The following is a 22,483-nucleotide window of genomic DNA, read 5'->3' on the forward strand; positions in this document are numbered from 1 at the left end:
CTCAGAGCATTTTATGTCCATAGAAGCTAGAAATTAAATAAATATGTTTCCTGTGTGTAAATGGCAAAAATGATATCGTATGAACAGAATCAAAATTGTCACATTTACGACTTAAAGGGGAAAGAAAACATTCCTCACATTTTTACCGTCGTCACAACCATCTCAAGAAAGCTTCTTTAGCAACACAAACCGACACGGTCGTAGTCGAAATTATTGAACTGATAGATCGACTGAAGCTCCTGCTGCGATCTCATTGTAAGAGTTTAAAAATAAGATCAGTGATATTTTTAAAAGGATAACTGCCCCCTTACAGTCTTGAACACGATTTAAAGAAGTAGCAGTTTCAAGTTTCACAACTATCTATATAGGGCTTCCTCTCTCGGAGAGTCTCTACTCTGCATCTTCAACTTCGACGGTTATTAATCGGGATTCCCCATTTTATGGGAAACTTAGACCAATTTATAATTTTACCCTTTTCTGAGATTTGCAGAGTCGACGTGTACGTATTTCTACAAATGTGTGCACGTCGGTCAGAGTAGTGGAGTGTAGTGTAAGTGTAAGAGTTTGTAGGTATCTATTTATAGACGAATAGGTTTTCGTTATTAGATTTAGACACTTCACGTTTGTATTTCCTTTTCCAAATTGATGACCAATATATAACATCAATATTTTTTTTCAAAGCGAGTCTTTTCAATCATGATAGAATTTCAGAAAAAAGTCTCGACTAGTGTGAGTGGTTCACGTTCACCGTAAGTAGACCCAGGACTGTGACCCCTAAGGGAACTTTTATGGCCAGCCAAAATAAAACAAAAAAAAAAAAAACCCCCCTCCTCCCCCCCCCCCCCCCCCCCCAAAATGACACTGGATGTCTTTTGAATCCGCTCCAGAGAACAGTCAATCACTGAGACCTTTTTTTAAAATCAATATGTGTTTTAAAAGACTTTCTCTGCAATACTTATCAACAGAAATAATTTGTATTTCAAATTTTAATCAAAATTGTTTTTCTTTTCAATTATTCAGTCTTTCAAAGACAGTTGTCATCAACAAAATATTTATTTTTAATTTTGATCTTCATGACGACTGATTGACGTAAATCCCCCCCAAAAAATCAGATGTCAAAGGAAACAAAGAAAAAGCGAAAGAATTCTTGCCAAGATGCTGAAAAAACAGGTTTGTTGTTATACCCCCCCCCCTTAATCAAGATTGACAGCAAGGCGGAATTTCTATTAAATCCCAATTTTTCATATTTATTATGTAATAACTCTAGACCTAACTTTTTACCAAGAGAGCATTAACTATTAACTACTATATATTGCTTCCTAGATCTGTTCTGGTTTAGTATTTTTCCATAAATCACATTGTTGTTACTCACAAGAAATGAAGTGAGTAGGAAAGTGCCAGAAGACAATAGAGAATAAAAACATTGCGGTCACGATGGGGGCTCGAACGCGCGACCTTACTGGTACGACAACTCCGTCTAGCCAGGGAGAGTGTGACTCTACCATATGGATAGCTCATACGCAAGAGTCACACTCCCCCCCCCCCCCTCCCCCCAGCCAGACGGAGTTGTCGTACCAGTAAGCTCGTGGGTTCGAGCCCCCATCTTTGCTTACCTAGGGTCTGATGTCAAAACCACACTTGCTAATTTAGGTAAGGATTCCACTATCCAGATGCCTCTGTAATCTGGACAAAATTCGAGAAGCTAGAGGTGCTTAGGGCTGAAACGTTGTTTGTTTTGTGTTGTTCCCTTATATATATGAGTTACATTTACTCACTTTATCTTTCTCTCCACAAAATTCTAGGAATGGAGCTGTTCAGAATATGGAGACATTACTGTTGAGAATGAGAATCTTGCTGTAGGCGATGATTTGTATTGTATGGTTGTTAGTAGTGAAAAAGAAATAAAGCACCTAACAGGCAATTTGTCATGTGTGAAAAGGAACTTTCTATAAACTCTACTCAGGGAATAGATAAATCAGTATAAAGTGCATTTTATGTACATATTCAAACTCAATGATTAAAAGAGTTGTGTGATTGCATGTTTTTTGTTTTTTTAAACCTTAATATTTCCACACAAATACAGCAAAAGCAAAAGTGGTAAAACAGGTCACAGCCAATCCCCTGGCAGGTCAAAGGTCACCTTACTTTGATGATCGGGATGGAGTGGAAGACAAGCACGGGCGGTCTTTTTTTGATGTACCATGCGTGGATCTGGCCTATAATCTTCTTGGTCAGTTCATTGTGCGGACAATTGGGGGACAAAGAATCAGAGGAAGGATTGTTGAAACAGAGGCATATTTAGGTTGAGTATTTGAATCATCATCATCATCATCATCATCATCATCATCATCATCATCATCATCATCATCATCATCATCATCAACATCATCATCATCATCATCATCATAATCATCAGCAGCATCATCAACATCATCAACATCATTATCATCATCATCATCATCATCATCATCATCATCATCATCATCATCATAATCATCAGCAGCATCATCAACATCATCAACATCATCATCATCATCATCATCATCATCATCATCATCATCATCATCATCATAATCATCATTTCGTTTTTCGGGAATGCATACTCCGCTTATACGCTACACATTCCCGAAAAACGAAATTTTTTCGATATAATCGCTCCGCTTAATCGCACACCTTCTCTGCTTAAGTTAATAATGGCTACGACTCTGCCATGACCATCGCTTCCTTATTTGTCATTCTGGTTGTCCATAGTCCATGGGATCTTCAGCATTTCTCTTATGAACGAAAACTCTGCCACTACTTTATTTGGATATACTGATTGCCAGTAATCAGGACATTGGAGATTTTACCCCCTGTGTTTTTTGGGGGTTTTTATCTGAGGGGGAAGCCGGGGGGTTAAAATAGAAATTTCTTTCTGCTTTCTTTGGCACTGTTTCATACACACTTTTTCAGATCTTTATCTTTCAACAGTTCCTGCTACTTAATTTAACTTTAACTTACAACACAAATAGGTTTTAACTCACTCAATCCTAGAGACTTTGCTACTTTTCAAAATTGGAAAAGAATGTATTAAAAATGAGCATTTACATAGATATTTTTTTTTCAACTATCATAAACATACAAAAACTAAAAACATAAACTTTGATACCACACCTATAATTTGTCTCAGAAAAAATGTAATAAATAGGCATGGGGTAAAAGTAACTTGGGTAAAATATAGTTGGTGAGTAAGTTAAGCTTCACTCTCTTCTAGGAAATAAAGGCGATGACTCAATGAGGGCTTGTATACGATGGGTCCTCCTGTCAATTTTATTCAAATTATTAATGAATTTCATTTTTAAAACATATATATTGTCATTTTATTTCTATCATGTTATTTACATTTAAAAAAATTAAAATGATAGGTCCCGTGGACAAGGCAGCCCACAGCTATCAAGGGAAGAGAACTCCCAAGAATGAATCCATGTTTATGGTTCCCGGCACCAGTTATGTTTACAACATCTATGGAATGTACTGCTGTATCAACATTTCCAGTCAGGGTAGGAACCAGGAGAAATGTGTTGTTTTTTTTTTTGGTTATAATAGTCAAAGTAATACAAAGCTGCTACAAGTTTTGGAATGTTAAAAGTAATAAACAAAAATGAATGAATAAATATATATATATATATATATATACCAAACACGAATGGGTCGGTTACTAAAATACCTGGTCAAAGACCAGATCTGTTTCTTTTTAGTAATGTATTTGCTATTTTTGGTTTTGAGCCTGAAATGTTCCGTTATTTGGTATTTTGTTCTTTTTTTAAAAGACCAATCCCTACCCTACTCATAAAACGTATTGTACTACCAAATACATGACCAATCCCTACCCTACTCATAAAACATGTACTACCAAATACAAGACCAATCCCTACCCTACTCATAAAACATATTGTACTACCAAATACATGACCAATCCCTACCCTACTCATAAAACATATTGTACTACCAAATACAAGACCAATCCCTACCCTACTCATAAAACGTATTGTACCACCAAATACATGACCAATCCCTACCCTACTCATAAAACATATTGTACTACCAAATACATGACCAATCCCTACCCTACTCATAAAACATGTACTACCAAATACATGACCAATCCCTACCCTACTCATAAAACATATTGTACTACCAAATACAAGACCAATCCCTACCCTACTCATAAAACATGTACTACCAAATACATGACCAATCCCTACCCTACTCATAAAACGTATTGTACCACCAAATACATGACCAATCCCTACCCTACTCATAAAACATGTACTACCAAATACATGACCAATCCCTACCCTACTCATAAAACATGTACTACCAAATACATGACCAATCCCTACCCTACTCATAAAACATGTACTACCAAATACATGACCAATCCCTACCCTACTCATAAAACATGTACTACCAAATACATGACCAATCCCTACCCTACTCATAAAACATATTGTACTACCAAATACATGACCAATCCCTACCCTACTCATAAAACATGTACTACCAAATACATGACCAATCCCTACCCTACTCATAAAACATATTGTACTACCAAATACAAGACCAATCCCTACCCTACTCATAAAACATGTACTACCAAATACATGACCAATCCCTACCCTACTCATAAAACATATTGTACTACCAAATACATGACCAATCCCTACCCTACTCATAAAACATGTACTACCAAATACATGACCAATCCCTACCCTACTCATAAAACATATTGTACTACCAAATACAAGACCAATCCCTACCCTACTCATAAAACATGTACTACCAAATACATGACCAATCCCTACCCTACTCATAAAACATATTGTACTACCAAATACATGACCAATCCCTACCCTACTCATAAAACATATTGTACTACTACTAAATACATGACCAATCCCCTCAAAAGGGTAATATGTATGAGTGGACACGATGCATAAAATTCAAATTTAAGGTTTTTCTTTGAAAATCTGAGAACAGATTATTGCTTACATTGAGGAGAGTGGACATTGCCTCTTAAACTTCAAGAAATAATCAGTATAATAAGTTATATAAGTAGATTAGGTCGTCCCAAATCCATATGGTTTTTCTGTAATTCAAATTCTAAAAGCTCAGATTGGTTATTTCGTTGAACTCTCCGTTGTTTGAGCAACTCACTTATTTGACGTCTTCTGATTGGTTTAATTTAAATGTATGTGAGGTTTTATTGTTTAATTTAGCCACAAAATGGAAAACAAATGACAATACCTGCTGCCCCAGATTCTTAAGCTCATGCCCCAAACCCATGCAGGGCCTGCCCCAAAACCTGTATAGCATAAAATTCATGTTATCTTACAGCCTAATACATTTTCAAAAAATTGATATGACAATGATGTCGTAGAATTTCCAGTTTATTTTAACTCACTCAACCCTAACACCGACTACGTCCGTAGTTCACCTTTTTACTTTTACCCCATGCCTATTTATTACATTTTTTATGAGACAAATTATAGATGTAGTATCAAAGCTATTGTTTTTAGTTTTTACACGTTAATATCAGTTGAATAAAACTATCTATGTACATAAGTCAGTTTTAATACATTTTATTCCAATTTTGAAAATTAGCAAAAATCTCTAGGATTGAGTGAATTAAAATAAGAATGGTGTGAGTGTTTTGGGTTTCCCCTGTTAAAGACTGGAATGCTCTCCCTGAATCATGTATGAACACAATAGAGTTAGACACCTTCAAGCGAAGATTATCATAATTTCCAGCAAAGACACCAACAATGGCTGTCACATTTAACAACTCCCTTCCCCCCCCCCCCTTCCCCCCTTCCCCAACCCCCTTGAATACAAATATTCAGAATTGAGTTGAATTCGAGTAACATTCAGATTCAGAACAATCGACAGAAATCAAGAGACGTTATAGTAATGTTTATTGAGACTAATTGAAATATGTGCGGCTATGTGGTCTAGTGGTATGACACTCGCTTTGGGATCGGAAGGTCCTGGGTTCGAGCCTCGCTCGGCGCATAATTGAGTCCTTGGAAAAGGCTCTTTACTCACATTCTCTCACCCTACTCAGGTGTAAAATGAGTACCTGGCCGTTAACAGCGTTGTCTTTGTCCGAAAAATTGTAATATCACCTAACAGGCGTCATGTCCCGTCCTACATGTTAAATGTTGCTGTTGACCAGGGACTCCTTGTAAAGCGCTTTGAGCACATTTAGTGGATATTGCGCTACATAAAGCTCAATTTATGTAGCATAACCTTTAAATTTGTTCATATTTTTGAACTCGTCCACGTCCCCGGGACGAAGTTTAGAGTCCTGCTGTGGACTGCTGAATATTTGAGTCCATGGAAGAGGCTTTGCGCTCATAATTTCTCTCCATACTCAGGTGTAAAATTAGGACATATTGTCTATTGAAAAGAAATTATAGTAGCAAAATAGGCTGCAGTTTTCATCCTGCTTGCCCAGAGTTACATGAGGTTTTGAACCCTTTGTTTTGTTTTTTTAAATCACATTTAGGGGATAATCCGTTTTATAATTGCTAACATATTGACATTGATGTGATCCTCTGGATACTTGGATTGACTGTTTGGATTTGGGGCAAGGCATGAACGGATTTGGAGCGTGGGGTAAAATAACATGCCTCAAATCCGTACAAGAGAGAAAAAACTCTGCTTGAAAAGCTTTTTATGTGTTAATGATTATTTTACAAACAGAACACTTCTGTAAATGACAAATTTAACAATTCTGATTCTCGTTAAAATCATTAATTCTAAAGAGTGAAAGAAAAAAAATATTTGTACAGAGTTGATTAATTAAAGTTGAAAAATATTTGGTGACTACTTGGTTTCAACTTGGAATATGTACTAAATTCCTACATCACTGGTTTGCTTCATTTATGACGAGATTTTGAAAAACGATTTATTAATTTATTACAAATGGCTGTAATGTCAATCTTTTGTGAAGCTCAAGATCAACTCAACTGAGAGGGTCAAGAATAGCCCAACGCCAAGCCAGTGTGTCGTAAAAGGCGACTAATGGTCGCCCTTCTTTGAGTCACCTGGTCCTCCAGGTTGGGGGTTGGCAAAGGGTTAAAACCCCTTTCCGTTAAACTCAAACTGTTACAGAAACGCAGACAGACAAACCAAATCCTTTTTTTTAGCTTGGGCGACCGAAGAGTTTCTGGAATTACAGAATTTATGAAGGACAACAGACAAAGCCGAAAGGACTACACGCTCAGAAAGAATGACTCAACTATAACAAAGAAAGTATTGGACTGGAACCCTCAGGGCAGAAGATCAAGGGGAAGGCCACGAGGAACATGGAGAAGAATTAAAGAAGCTGATATACAGAGAAGTGGTAAGACCTGAAATGAGATAAAAAAAGTTAGCTCGGGATAGAGAAGGATGGAAACTGTTTGTCTGTGGCCTATACCCTGACCCAGAGCGAAAAAGGCAATGATGATGATGATGAAGATCTTCAGGATTATATTATATTCCATTCACCACGAAAAAGAGAGATAATATAAACACATAGAGTGGTTCTACGAGACCCACTCTGAAGTGTCTGAATTTGGGTCGCGTACGGATTTGAGGTGGCCTACCCTAATCTTAATGAGTTCTTTTGAGTGGTGGTAGCGGGTGTCTTTTGTGATACTAGGCTGCTAGAAGTTGTGGACTGTAAAAAGTAATACACAGAAATAAATATAACAGCTTCAAAAAACAAAATACCAAACACTGAACGTTTCGGGGTCAAAAACCTTTTTCAGCCAACAACAACAAAAACAAAAACCAATAAAGACATAAATACACTCTACTAAATTCCAGATAGACGACAGAGATTTGCACAAGTATGATGGCTTTGATAACATATTTATATCTATAATGATTTGAATCACTTTCCAGGAGATGGTGCTGCCGTCTTGATCCGAGCTCTAGAACCAATCGACGGTAAGGACCTGATGCAACAAGGAAGAAATGCTAAGACTGACACAAACAGAAAACTGTTGAAAGAGAAAGACTTGACAAACGGCCCATCCAAACTATGTCAGGCCCTGCACATAAAGAAGAATGACTTTGATAAAGTGGACTTGACTACTTCGGATGTCATATGGCTGGAGAAAGGGGACGGCGTGGATAGCCAAGCTGTTGTCAGCTGCCCTAGAATCAACATTGGTTATGCTGGTGACTGGAAAGACAAGCCGCTTCGGTTTTACGTCTTGGGGAATTCATGTGTCAGTGTGCGGGATAAAAATGCCGAGAGTGCTTTGATAGCAAAGGACGTGTGAAATACAGATATGAAAAATTCTGTAATTTAATGACAAAGTGTGTCTGTGTGTGTGTGTGTGAGTGTGTGTGTGTGTGAGTGTGTGTGTGGATGTTTGTATGTTTGTGAGTAATCAATTTTTTATTTTGGTTAAGCTGATCTTTTTACAGTTACTTGTAAAATATTTAAAACAAAGTGCCATACATCTTCATCATCATCATCATCATCATCATCATCATCATCATGATCATCATCACCATCATCATCATCACCATCATCATCATCACCATCATCATCATCATCATCATCATCACCATCATCATCGTCGTTTTTGTCATTTGTCATCATCGTCATTATCCTCATCATTATTGTCGTTCTCATCATCATCATCGTCATCGTCATTATTGTCGTTGTCATCATCATCATCATCATCGTCATTATTGTCGTTCATCATCATCATCATCGTCATCATTATCATCAAAATTTGTCATATTGAATTGCTAGTGAATTGTTTGTTTATGTTTATAAGGGTTTTACGGCGCTTGCAACACATTTAGGTTATATCAGCGCCAGTAAAAAGGAAGGAAATGGGATAGTAAAAAGTTCTAGAATTAAAATTAAAGCACCCAAGAGAAAGTAGGACAAAGGGGAACTGGGTCGATCGTCATAACATAGGAGTGTGAGCATCATTAGAAGCTGCTGCCATTTTTATGAATGTTTGAAATTCCATCATTTTTAAAATTTTCTTATGTTAATTGTTGACTTCCACTTCATCAATTTATATTTTAGCAACGTTTTATGAACCGTTTTATTTCCAATAGTGTGACTTTGGAGTCATTTATAGACAATGTATCTAGTTATCATTCATACATATTGGAATTGGCCTTATAGATGTGGATTTATGCTTTCATTTGATAATTCTTTTGATGTTTGTATCTTTATTCATTAATTTTATGCAAAATTTTGAAATTTACCATTTTTCATATTTTTGTCTCCCTTGGCGATTTATTGGAAATACACATTTTTTCGCATTTGCATGGCGCTTATATTTGAATTAAATAAAGAGATAGAGTTCTGAAAAAAATTGGAGCTGTTAAATTTTTATGAGATTCTAAGTTGAGAAAATGTTGTCATTGTGAACCCGATACTTTGTTCTATACGAAGCCCCAAAGTTTCAAATTACCATCTTTCTTTAAAATGAGATACAGGTATGATATTGGTATCTAAATGCTCAGAATTGTAAACTGTTAAGAAAAAATGACTAAATTTAGCATTGTTTGGTTTGAAAAATCAGTTTTCTGTACCTACCAATTGCAACAGTAACATGTAGAACGAGTCATGAAATATGTTGAGCGATATTACAATTTTGTTTGGACAGAGACATTGGTGTTAATGGCCAGGTACTCATTTTTATACCTCAGTATGGTGAGAGAATTTGAGTAAAGAGCCTTTTCCAAGGACTCAACTATGCGCTGAGTGAGGCTCGAACCCAGGACCTTCCGATCTGAAGCGAGTGTTATACCACAAGACTACATAGCTGCATAAAAAGCGATAATGTTTCACAATATTGTCATTGTGGGAGATTGGACGATTCTTTGTATGGACTTTGAAGTAGTTGGGGTTCAAAACAAGAAACGATTGGTGGGATCTTTTGACCTCCCGCAGTCAGCAGGAGGTCACTTGCTGTGTCTTCTATCCCTCTATATATTTTTTTCCGAGTTGATTTCTATCTTTGTCTTCTAATGAGATTACTTGGTTTGTCCTGGCCCTGGCCGGAGTCCTTAGCCAAGAGGGAAACAGCCAAATATACAGTACATATTTTTTGTTGTTGGAGATATTCTTATCCTTGTACACCATGTCTGTTATGTGGTGTAATATTTTTCTGTTATGAATATCATGTTTTGTAATAATATGAGTGTATTTATGTTTGTGAGATCCTGTGTTTGGGTCTCTTGCTGTGTTCTTGGAATCGACATCTTCTCACTATTTGAATCATTTCTTCTTCTTCCTTTTTTTTTTGATTACACACGCATTCACGTGTGCTTTTGATAAATCTAGACTTTTTTTTTCATTTCCCCATTTTCTGTCATTTTATCAGCGCTGAAATGACTTAGATGTGTTGAAATGACTTAGATGTGTTGAAATGACAGATGTGTTGACATGACTTAGATGTGTTGAAATGACAGATGTGTTGAAATGACTTAGATGTGTTGCAAGCACCGAAAAACCCATTTAAAAAAACAACGCAAACGATGGTTTTTCTAACCTTTTTGAATTTGATTATTTCTATTACACTGGAAGAAAAGTTCTTCAAACACGTGTTAACATCACCACCACTTGAAGCACTTGACTAAAATTCTTTAACTCACTCAACCCTAGAGATTTTTGCTACTTTTCAAAATCGGAGAAAAATATATTTAAAATGAGCATGTACATAGATACTTTTATTCAACTACCACTAACATGCAAAAACTAAAAAAACATTAGCTTTGATATAATTTGTTTCAGAAAAAATGTAATAAATAGGCACATGGGGTAAAAGTAACGCGGGTAAACTACGGATATGATCTAGAATTTTCTCCTCAAACATATTTCTGTTTTTTTAAACATTGTTTTCGTTCTTCCCCAAAGTGGGCTGATGCACTCTGACAAATAACAGATCGCTCAGGACCTTACCCATGGGAAACCCAGTGGAACGTGTTCCATAGTCGGTGTCAGGGTTGAGTGAGTTAAACAAAACGTCTATGTGGCAAAAATACTTGATAGAAAAACTCTAACAACAATTAGAGCAATGTAAATTTTTTCAGTAATGAGGAAAGTTCGATCGCTTCCCGTGCTGTGACGTCATATCACTCAGTGGGCGTTATTATTTTATTCAGCCTCTCCAGTAGTTCATTCTTCTTATTAAAAACACTTTTTACTATTCTAGACTGAACGTTCCATTGGGTTTCCATGGGTAAGGTCCTGAGCGATCTGTCATTTGTCAGAGTGCATCAGCCCACTTTGGGGAAGAACGAAAACAATGTTTAAAAAAACAGAAATATGTTTGAGGAGAAACTTCTTGCCCTAGAAACAACACTACTGAATTTTTTCAAGATCAAATTGATCTGTTGTGCATAACAATGAACAGAATGAGCATGCGTATAATTTTTGTTTTTGTTTAATTAAAGTTTGCACCTCGCCCAATGCACCTCTCATTACAGCACCTCTCATTAACGCACCTCTCATTACAGCAGTACAGGGAGGTACATGCTGTGTCTTCTATCCCCCCATACCCATTTTCCAATTGTTTCCTGTCATTGACTTGGAATGAGATTACTTAGTTCTGTCCTAACCCTTGCCGGAGTTCCTGGACTGGGTGGGAAACAGTCGAATGTATAGTTATAGTTTTGGGAGATGATATTTTTTTTCCTTGTAAATCATCTCTCTGTTTTTGCATTGTATTATGTTTAGTTTACATATTATATTATATGATTGGTAAACATTTGAGTATATTCCTCTTAGTTGGGACCTGTGCTTATGTCTGGATGAGACTTTTAGGTGATCTCAAACTAAGTACTTTGACTGTGTGCTCTTGGAATCTACATCTGTTCCCTATTTGAACAAATTCCCATTTGTCTTACCTTTGCTTTTGTGCTTTAATTGTAATTCTCGAACTTTTTACTTTCCCATTTTCTTCCTTTTTACTGGCGCTGATATGACCTTAATGTGTTGCAAGCGCGGTAAAACCCTTAAAAAACAAAAACAAAACAAACAGCAGCACCGTGATGTGTGTTTGAGCAATCAATTTATTCTGCAAATTAAATTGCTGGGCTGGGTGGGGTTCCTGGCCTCAAATAGTGGGCGGCGAGGTACTTTCGATGTTTTCCACCCCCTTTATCTTCCTTCCAATATGCTTTCTGTGTTTGTCTTGGGATGCAATCATTTAGTTTTGTCCTGACCCTGGCCGGATACCCTACCTGGCTGGGAAACAGTCAAGTGTATAGTTAGTTTGGGAGATGGTATTTTTTTCCTTGTAAATCATCTCTCTGTTATGCACTATGTTATGTTTTGTGTAGATATTATATATGATTTGTAAACATTTCAGCGTATTGTATTTCTCTTAGCGGGGACCTGTGCTTGTGTCTGGATGAGACATTAATGTGATCTCAAACTAAGTACTTTGATCATGTACTCTTGGAGTCTACATATGTTTCTTAGTTGAACCAATTCCCCTTAAGTCTTACCTTTCTATAGTGCTTTAATTCTAATTCTAGAATTTTTTTACCAACCCATTTTCTTCCTGTTTACTGACGCTGATACGACCTTAATGTGTTGCAAGCACCGTAAAACCCTTAAATACAAATTAAATTGCTGACCCTTTTCTTGACAAGACGATACAAGTCAGGCTCAGGTCGATCTGTGACATTTACAAAGAAGCGTTAAATCGGAATGTCATTTCCAATTAATCTTAGGACGATCGCAATTTGAGATCCACAAGAAACATCAGTTGTTTCATCGACTTTCAATGGAAACAAAAGGAGCCATCTCCATACCGGACTTCAAATCATCAATATAAACATTATATTATATGCAATCTAGAACTCCATCTCCCAAACTAACTATACATTTGACTGTATTTGTCCTGACGTATGTTATCTCCAGATGGTAGCAGTCTTTATGTGTTCTTTTAATGATAATTCTGATTCTGCTACTATATCACATGAAAAACGTGCTTTTTGAAGTTAATTGTCTTTCACCATGGCCTCAAAATGGCAATTCGTTAAAACCACAAAACTGTATACAATTGATTACCATCTCCAGTGTTTTTCAATTTTTGGTGACTTGTTCATTGTCCCACAAAGCCGGCAATCGATAGCTACTATCCATCTGAGCTTCAATTGCAAGGCGACAAGACACACTGAGAAAAACAAAACAATAAAATAACATTGAAATAAACAAAGCATCTACTGACAAAGACATAAGAAGGCAATCTCAACGTCATAGTCAGGACGAATCATACCAAGGGAGCGCCGTTAGGTCAAAGGTCAGACACGACTCCAACCGAAGCCATGACTCCATATTGAAAGAGTAATCTGTCTGTACAATCACACAAGCTACAGGCATGTTCACACTGAATTACAGAACACACACAATTGGTACACACAGTGTGTATTTGTTGATTAACGTTGGCATCCTTGTTAACAAGCCGTGGGTAACCACGGACAGACAGTACCTCTATTGATCTCAGTGGTTAGATGTAATAATGACAACATTCCGTAGTACCCGGGGTGAAAGATCATTATAATCTGATTGAGAGGTGATACCGTCAGAGCTGCCAAATACGAGACTTTAAAAAATCGTGTTGTTTAGGATATGAAAATAAAAGTTGCTATGATTAACTTTATAGACCAACAATTTACTCTCACAAGGATAAAAAAGCTTTACTATATTTCACTCCGGCATCAACGGTCATTTTGAATAAGTTTTAATGACTGAGGTGCTCATGAAGTTTTTGAAATTTGTGCCGAATGTTTCGCAATAGTTGTCAGGTCTGCGTTATTTTATGCAACACTGAAATGAACGCTCGGAGAAGAGAAGATAGAAATGCAGGAAAACGTGTTTTAAAAAAAAAAAAGATAATTAGAAGATGAAGAAAGAGATGAAGATCGACAGAACAGAAACCTACGTAAATTAATTGCAGGGCGTAGCCTTGATAACCTGATTGACGGGACGCCACTGGGATGATCTTCTTAGTCCCGTTACAAACGATAGAAAGATGGGAACAATTCTTGACTGTTTCAATAATAACTATCGAGTGTCACGTAAGCGCAATATGCAGGGGGCTGATTTTTTACTAGAAAAAAAACAACTCATTAATTATTAATTATTAATTATATCCGAGACAGCAGCCAAGAAACGAGTTACAGCTTCATAACATATTCTAAATTAGATTATTATAATTCCCTCCCCTTATGATCTTTCTGATTCGGAAATCAAACGACTGCAGACGACACAAAACCATGCAGATAACATGATTTTTTTTTCTAAAACGGAAAAAAGCAAAAGTGGCCTCTTCCTTCTCCTTTGGAAGAGTTGCATTGGCTGACAGCACAGTAACTACTGGAATAAAATGCAAAGCGTCAGTCCTTGTTTATCACTGCCTCGAAGGATCTGCCTCGGTCTTCTTATCTTAGCTACCACATAGTTATAGACAGCCAAAAATGATGAGATCCTCGTTTGATTCCTCTCAGCTACTTGTGTCTAAAAAACAGAACAAAACAAAAAACAACAACAACAAAAAAACCCAACAACTACCCAAACCAAAACAAACAAATACAAAACTTGGTGAGAGAACGTTCTCTTGTATTCATCCACGAACTTGAGACGCTCTCCCGCGAGAGCTGAGGAAATCAGGCAATTGAGCTGTTTTGAAATCTAAATTAAAGACTACGTTTTTAGGAAATAATATACAGTGCAACACCTGGATAACGACATCGCCCGGGACCGGAAAATTAATGTCGTTATTCCGGGTTTTCAAGATGGCGGAAAAAGGGGGCGTGGTGAGACCCATGGATACATAACAGTGCGATGCGCTGTCCAGTGCCTGAGAGAAGACACGATCCAAAAAGAATGTGTATTTCTCCTCTTTACAAAGTGTATAGTTGCCATGCGCTTGGCTAAGAAACTCACAACATTGCCATCCGGAAATATAATGGACCAACACACATAACTATGTGTAGCTTGGAATGTTTATAGTCTGGTTAATACAGTTTAGTGAGAATTACTCATAAACATGGATGGCAAACAAAAACAAAACAAAAAACACACCGTTTTGAGATAATCGGCAACATTTCTACCGTTTGTGCGGCTATTTGATCTTGGGTTATGACACTCGCTTTCAGATCGGAAGGTCCTGAGTTCGAGCCTTGCTCGGCGCATAGTTGAGTCCTTGAATGCTCTTTCCTCACATTCTCTCACCGTACTCAGGTGTAAAATGAGCACATGTTAACAGCGTCGTCTCAGGCCAAGCAGATGTAATATCGCCCAGTAGGCGTCCTGTCACGTCCCACTTGTTAAGTGTTGCTGTTTGCCAGGGACCCTTTGGAAAGCGCTTTGAGCACTTTTAGTGGATAGTGTGCTATATAAAAGCTCGTTCCTTTGTTGAATTTTACCTCGCTATTGCTCCACCCACCAGTAAAAGGCGAACCGTGTAACCTTTGACCTTGCGACAGTGAAGTGACACGGTCGATAGAAACTCGTCACTGTCACGAATTTTCGATTTTTCGTGTCGACCTGACATTGCCGTCAATTCCCTCCTTCCTCCTCCCCCCCCCCCCCCCCCCCCCCCCCCCGATGTTTGGCTTGCCAAATACAAGACGAAGGTATAGACACAAAACAAAACAAAAAACAAATAAGAAAAATACAAAAAAAAAACACAAAACAACAAAATAAATAATTTTTTTTAATGACTTTAAGCGGCTGAAATTATACTCAAACCCGGTTCTATCGTATTATTATGTAATGTTTTGTCCTAGGTACCGATGTGTATATATATACAGGTCCAAAATCCGAACCCACTTATGGGCCTACATTATTGTAACGGACATTTTTCGTGTGATTTCCGTTACATCAACGAGCCCATCGTGATTTGAGTTATCAGACCTGCAAGTAAGTCCACAAAGCTAGGTACAGGCTTTCAGTAGAAAAAAAAAATTTAATCACGAAGGATAATAACACAAACAAAACAAAACAAAACAACAAAAACAAAAACAAAATAAAACAACAAATCAAACGCGAGAAAAAAAAAAGGAGGGGGGGGGGGAGGGGAGAGAATAACAGAAATGAAAAAGGATAGAAACAAAGAAAGTCAGGACTCCCTCGTTCCAGACAAATCATCATCCCGGTTCTATCATTTACTTCCTCTCCTATTTATTCTGGAATTCCAGTTCTATCATTTCTCTCCCCCCCCCCCCTTACTTATTTTGGAATCCCGATTCTATCATTTATTTTCCCTCCTATTTGTTATGGAATCCCGGTTCTATCATTTACTTCCTCTCCTATTTATTTTGGAATCCCGGTTCTATCATTTATTCCCCCCCCCTCCTATTTATTCTGGAATCCCGGTTCTATCATGTATTTCCCCTCCTATTTATTTTGGAATCCAGGTTCCATCATTTATTTCCCCTCATATTTATTCTGGAATCTCAGTTCTATCATTTATTTCCCTTCCTATTTATTCTGGAATCCCGGTTCCATCATTTATTTCCCTTCCTATTTATTCTGGAATCCAGGTTCCATCATTTATTTCCCCTCATATTTATTCTGGAATCCGCGATGAAGACATGAAATGCCCCATTTTCACATGGCCACATACATACTCTATCAATAGTTTTCCAAAATTGGGGTAGACTAACATGATACCTCGTATGGGATGTCATGTTTTGGAATAATTAAGAGGTTGTTGGTTTTTTTCTCTACTTTGCTTGTGTTTGTGCGTCTTAGAAAGTTATCGGTTACGTTACCCGAACGAGGGGGAAAACCAAGATCTTCCTCGACGTTGGTCGATTGTGTAGGTTCACCAAGATTTTCCTCGACCTTGGTCGATCGTGTGGGTTCACCAAGATCTTCCTGACCTTGGTCGATCGTGTAGTTTCACCAAGATCTTCCTGACCTTGGTCGATTGTGTAGGTTCACCAAGATTTTCCTCGACCTTGGTCGATCCGATTTCGTTTAGAGGTTCACCAAGATTTTCTCGACGATGTCGGGGGGTCAATTTCATGGGGGGGTCCAAGTTCCGGTTGGGAGCCAGATCCGATGGGAGTGGTCAGTTTGACTGGAGGTGATTCCTGGTTGTCGTCGTGTAGGTTCCGATTTCGTGTGTAGGTAGTCACCAAGATTTTCCTCGACGTTGGTCGATCGTGTAGGTTCACCAAGAGTTTTCTCGACCTTGGTCGATCGTGTAGGTTCACCAAGATTTTCCTCGACGTTGGTCGTCGATCGTTGTATGGTTCACCAAGATTTTCCTCGACGTTGGTCGATCGTGTAGGTTCACCAAGATTTTCCTCGACGTTGGTCGATCGTGTAGGTTCACCAAGATTTTCCTCGACGTTGTGTGTTCGAATCGTTGTATGGTTTCACCAAGATTTCCTCGACCTTGGTCGATCGTGTGTCACAAGATTCTCGTTGCGATCGTGGTTCACCAAGATCTTCCTCGACGTTGGTTCGATCGTTGTAGGTTCACCAAGATTTTCCTCGACGTTGGTCGATTCGTGTTAAGGTTCACCAAGATTTTTTCTCGACCGTTGGTCGATCGTTGTTAGGTTCACCAAGATTTTCCTCGACGTTGGTCGATCGTTGTAGGTTCATCCAAGATTTTTCCTCGACGCTTGGTCGATCGTGTGTAGGTTCACCAAGAAAGTTTTCCTCGACGTTGGTCGATCGTGTAGGTTCACCAAGATTTTCTCGACGTTGGTCGATCGTTGTAGGTTCACCAAGATTTTCCTCGACGTTGGTCGATCGTGTAGGTTCACCAAGATTTCTCGCGTTGTCGATCGTGTAGGTCACCAAGATTTCCTCGCGTTGCGTCGTTAGTTTCCCGTACGGTCGATCGTGTAGGTTCACCAAGATTTTCCTCGACGTTGGTCGATCGTGTAGGTTCACCAAGATTTTCCTCGACGTTGGTCGATCGTGTAGGTTCACCAAGATTTTTCTCGACCTTGGTCGATCGTGTAGGTTCACCAAGATTTTCCTCGACGTTGGTCGATCGTGTAGGTTCACCAAGATCTTCCTCGACCTTGGTCGATCGTGTAGGTTCACCAAGATCTTCCTCGACGTTGGTCGATCGTGTAGATTCGCGAAAAGTAGTCGTTAACTCGATATTATGTCAGGAATTCAACGACCTCTCATTTATAATTAACAACTCTGATAAACCAAACAAAACAACAAGTTTTTCAAGTGTTCGCCAGAATATCGTCCTTCAAATATCGATCAATTAGAATTATCCTCTCAAACCTGGGACTTCATTGAACTTTTTGAAAGTTTTGGACAAGGTGATGGTCATTTCAATCATTGATATTTTAACCCCGAGTTTTTTTGGCCATTTTAAATATTATATTTAATGCGTGTTTTTCTGGATGTGGTCCTTGACCTCCCATAGTGGACAGGAAGGTCACTGACTGTGTATGACTATATATATATATATATATATATATATATATATATATATATATATATATATATATATATATATATATATATATATATATATATATATAACAAGGTATATTGTTCCAGAGTAGAGCGTGAATTAGTTAATGAATTGAAGCGTTTTACAAGAAATCCCCAACTAACAGCAACTCTGTAGGAGGAGAGATGACTCCTGTTTAAGGCGCTACAATATTTATTTTCGACAGAGACAATGCTGTTAACGTCCAGATATTCACTTTACATCTGAGTTTGGTGAAAGAACTGGAGAATTGAACTTCTCTTCAAGTTTGCGCCGCCACGAGCTTCTATTTTTTCCCCCACAAGATTTATTCCACCATTGGTTACATGGGAAGAGTTCACCAACATATTTCCTTTTGGACATGGTCGATCGTGTCAATTCCCAAATATTTTGACCTTCGGTCATGATACGTTGTAGGTACACAAGAGTCAGCCTCGCGCACGTTGGCCGAGTTAGGTTAAAGATTTCCTCGCGTGTAGTGTCGTAGTGTGTTAGTATTACAAGACTTCTAGACCTGGTCATGGATGTGTAGGGACCATGAATTATTTCTCTACGGTGGAGGTGATCTAATGTTATTATATCAAATTTATCGACGGATAGCGTTAAGTTCGTTAGTAGGTTCACAAAATTTTATCTAAAACCTGGTCGATCGAGATAGGAACCAGGAAGATTTATGACGTTGAGTCGATGTGTAGGTACACCAGAGATTTTGTTTCCTTGGTCGATCGTTTAGTTCAAAACATGAACTTATACCGCATAGTTTGGTAGAAATCGGTGTTGGTAGATTCGCGAAAAGTAGTCGTTAACTGATAGTATATGTAGGTATTAACGAGTACTATATATATATTACAACTTGATATTAAACAGAAAAAAAGTTATTTTTAAGTGTTACGGAAGAAATATGTTTCGAGGAATATCGATCAATAGAATTATTTGGCTATCAAAGATTGGGAGGACAAATTTATGTGAACTATATTGAAATGTATTTGGGCAATGGTGATGGTTGCATTTCCAAATTGTATTTTAAAGCCCGAGTTTTTTGATTTTAATTGAGTTATGATAATTGCTACTTTTCTGTTGTTTGTCCTTGACCTCTGATGGAACAGGCAGGTCTCTTAAATTAGACTGTTGGTTTGATAATATATATATATATATATATATATATATATATATATATATATATATATATATATATATATATATATATATATATATATATATATATATAACAAGGTATATTGTTCCAGAGTAGAGCGTGAATTAGTTAATGAATTGAAGCGTTTTACAAGAAATCCCCAACTAACAGCAACTCTGTAGGAGGAGAGATGACTCCTGTTTAAGGCGCTACAATATTTATTTTCGACAGAGACAATGCTGTTAACGTCCAGATATTCACTTTACATCTGAGTTTGGTGAAAGAACTGGAGAATTGAACTTCTCTTCAAGTTTGCGCCGCCACGAGCTTCTATTTTTATTGTCCCCTTCCTCAGCAACGGCTTCATGATTCCACAATCCACAAATCGGCAAATTCTATCAATGGGAAGACAGTCAAATACCAGAACATAACCTTTGACCTTTCGGTACAAATGATTGAACACAGTCCAAATCCCAGAACATTAGCTTTGACCTTTCGGTACAATGGATGAAACACAGTCATGGCGTACTAAAAGAGTCAAGGCCTCGGCGCACGCGTATCGAGCCGAGTTGGTTAAGGCCATTGACTAGCGCTGTGTAGTGTGCAGGTAGTGTGTTAGTCTAGTGTTAGTGAGAATTACTAAAGACCGGTATGCAATGGGCAGTGATGCAAGAGGCGAGTTGTAATTATTTATCTCATTAAACGTGTCGGAGGGATGATTTACTAATAAATAGTCTATATTATATTCAAATTATAAATCATGACGAGATAGCAAGTTAAGCTTTGTATAGAAATAAGCGTACACAAAACTTTATTTGAGATGGACTAAAAATTAAACAACGAGAGAGGGAGAGATAGGGAGAGAGAGAGAGAGAGAGAGAGAGAGAGAGAGAGAGAGAGAGAGAGAGAGGGCCTTTGGGGGATTTTGTTTCTTTTTAACAGTAGTGGGCAGTTTGATAGTCAACACTGAACTTTGATGAGTAACAACGAACATAGTTTTGTGGAAAAGAAGCACCTCAATGTGATGGTGGTGATGTAGTAGTAGTAGTAGTAGTAGTAGTAGTAGTAGTAGTGTAGTAGTAGTAGTAGTAGTAGTAGTAGTAGTAGTAGTAGTAGTAGTAGTAGTAGTAGTAGCAGTAGTAGTAGTGTTAAAGAGGAGATGATGAAGATAGTTGTGATAATTTTATAGTGAGCAAAAAAATTTATAACGGGAAGAAAAATGTTGGAGAGGGAAGGGGGTAGGTCATACAATGAAAAAGATATTATGTTTGGGCGATAATAAAAGATTGGGGAAGGGACAAATGATGATGGTGATGACAATGATGATAATGATATGTGGTGTCAATGATGATGATGAAGATTGCATCTTACCTTAAATGCGGTGTTAAACAAGCAACAGTGGCGATGTTTTAGTTGGTTACATTGATGTTGATGATAATTTGGCTACTTTTCTTGTTGTTTTACTCTTATTCTCTGATGGAAATGCTAGGCAGTGTCTCTTTAAAATTATACGCTTCAAGAGTTTGAATAACACTAGAGATGCACCGATAGGCGAACTCTGTATTAAGAGAATGGCATGGAACTAGCGAGACTAAAAACTTTTTCCTCGTAAATAAACATTTCACCATAATACAAAATAATGTTCTTGCAAGCTTTCCATGCTGATCTTGAGCTTTGCCGAATACCTCCCCTCCTAAAATGTAAATAAATTGTAATAATAAGTTGTATCAAAAATTGAAAGGTCATACTTTTAAATATTACCTATCTGATCTCACCAGATTCAATTTGTATATGCCTGTAACCACAATATTCTATTCTTAAATCGATTCTATACACGAGCATCCCAGTAATAGGCACTGTAACATAATTACTGTATTATGAAAAGATATTAGATAAATATGGTTTAATGAGATTTACAAGAAATTTAAAGTATGACCTTTATTTTAAGACTTACTGTAAACCTGATTGCAATGATTCTGAAATATTTGTCACTTTAATATTCAAAGCTCCTTCTAGTTTTATCTGATATTTCCTTACTGTCAGAAACAGAATTTTTAAATTATGCCATATTAATATCAAATTATGTCATCAACATTTCAATACTCTACGATTTTATTTTACACTTTTAGATAGGTAAATGTAACCCTGTGACGGACACAATGGCCAGGGTGAATCTATGAAAATGTATTACATATAAATGGTCAAATGGTTATTTATTGTGTTATATTTACTTGATTATTTATTTGTTTATCGTTTCAATTCGGAAAAGTAAGCCCTTGTACTATTCACTAAATATTTATTAATTTAATTAATACATTTTTTTACAACACCAAAAATGTGCATCACTCATGGAGCTGGTATTCCTCATAAATAAACATTACCTCTGTACGTTAATGAAGCTTTGACATAAACTTCATCTGCAATTATAATGCAAGCCCTGCTCCTTTCTTCTTTAGAATTAAAAAAAGACGAAAAAAGTTTGACATCATCAATGTTCTTTGCTGATCTCGTTACTCTTTGAAGTGTTGTTATTGATGGAAGTTGAAGTACCTCTCTCAATCGAGAATACAGATGTCTTGAAACGGCATACCATGAAAATGCTTTGCATAAATCATCCATTGCATATATCCTTTTGTTTTTTGGAAGGTTCATCAGATATATTTGTCTCTCAATAAATTTGAATTTGTCATCCTGGGTGTCAATAGATGAGCAAATGAAACTAACTAGCTCCTGGAATTGTGACCAGCATTTGATTTCTTTACAAATAGCAGGGTGCTTTACTTTTTTTGACACCTGCGTATGCTTCATAAATAATTCCCTTTATGTTTCCGTGTTTGTCTACACCCAA

The 22,483-nt window shown here is 37.3% G+C and overlaps 1 protein-coding gene and 1 long non-coding RNA gene across 3 annotated transcripts; one reads left to right on the plus strand and one right to left on the minus strand.

The window, feature by feature from the left end:
• Positions 1-122: 122 nt before the first annotated feature.
• LOC144972243 (DNA-3-methyladenine glycosylase-like) lies at positions 123-10,540 on the plus strand. Of its 2 annotated transcripts, none has more exons than XM_078913289.1 (5): positions 123-255; positions 1,113-1,170; positions 2,084-2,302; positions 3,405-3,539; positions 7,933-10,540. In XM_078913289.1, the coding sequence occupies exons 2-5, from the start codon at positions 1,113-1,115 to the stop codon at positions 8,313-8,315; spliced, it is 795 nt and encodes a 264-aa protein (XP_078769415.1). In that variant the 5' UTR covers positions 123-255; the 3' UTR covers positions 8,316-10,540. The 2 variants fall into 2 exon arrangements, with proteins under 2 accessions (XP_078769415.1, XP_078769414.1); XM_078913288.1 differs by having other exon boundaries at positions 130-255; positions 1,021-1,170; positions 7,933-9,377.
• Positions 10,541-12,118: 1,578 nt separating this feature from the next.
• LOC144972247 (uncharacterized) lies at positions 12,119-21,125 on the minus strand. The gene is made up of 3 exons (XR_013645323.1): positions 21,007-21,125; positions 13,088-13,193; positions 12,119-12,256 (listed from the first exon to the last, which is right to left on the minus strand). It is a non-coding gene; the product is annotated as an uncharacterized LOC144972247 (long non-coding RNA).
• Positions 21,126-22,483: the final 1,358 nt, after the last annotated feature.

Source organism: Berghia stephanieae, chromosome 5 (assembly GCF_034508935.2).
Source record: "Berghia stephanieae isolate SIO BIC M18660-M18661 chromosome 5, UCSD_Bste_1.3, whole genome shotgun sequence".
Classification (NCBI taxonomy): Eukaryota; Metazoa; Mollusca; class Gastropoda; order Nudibranchia; family Aeolidiidae; genus Berghia; species Berghia stephanieae.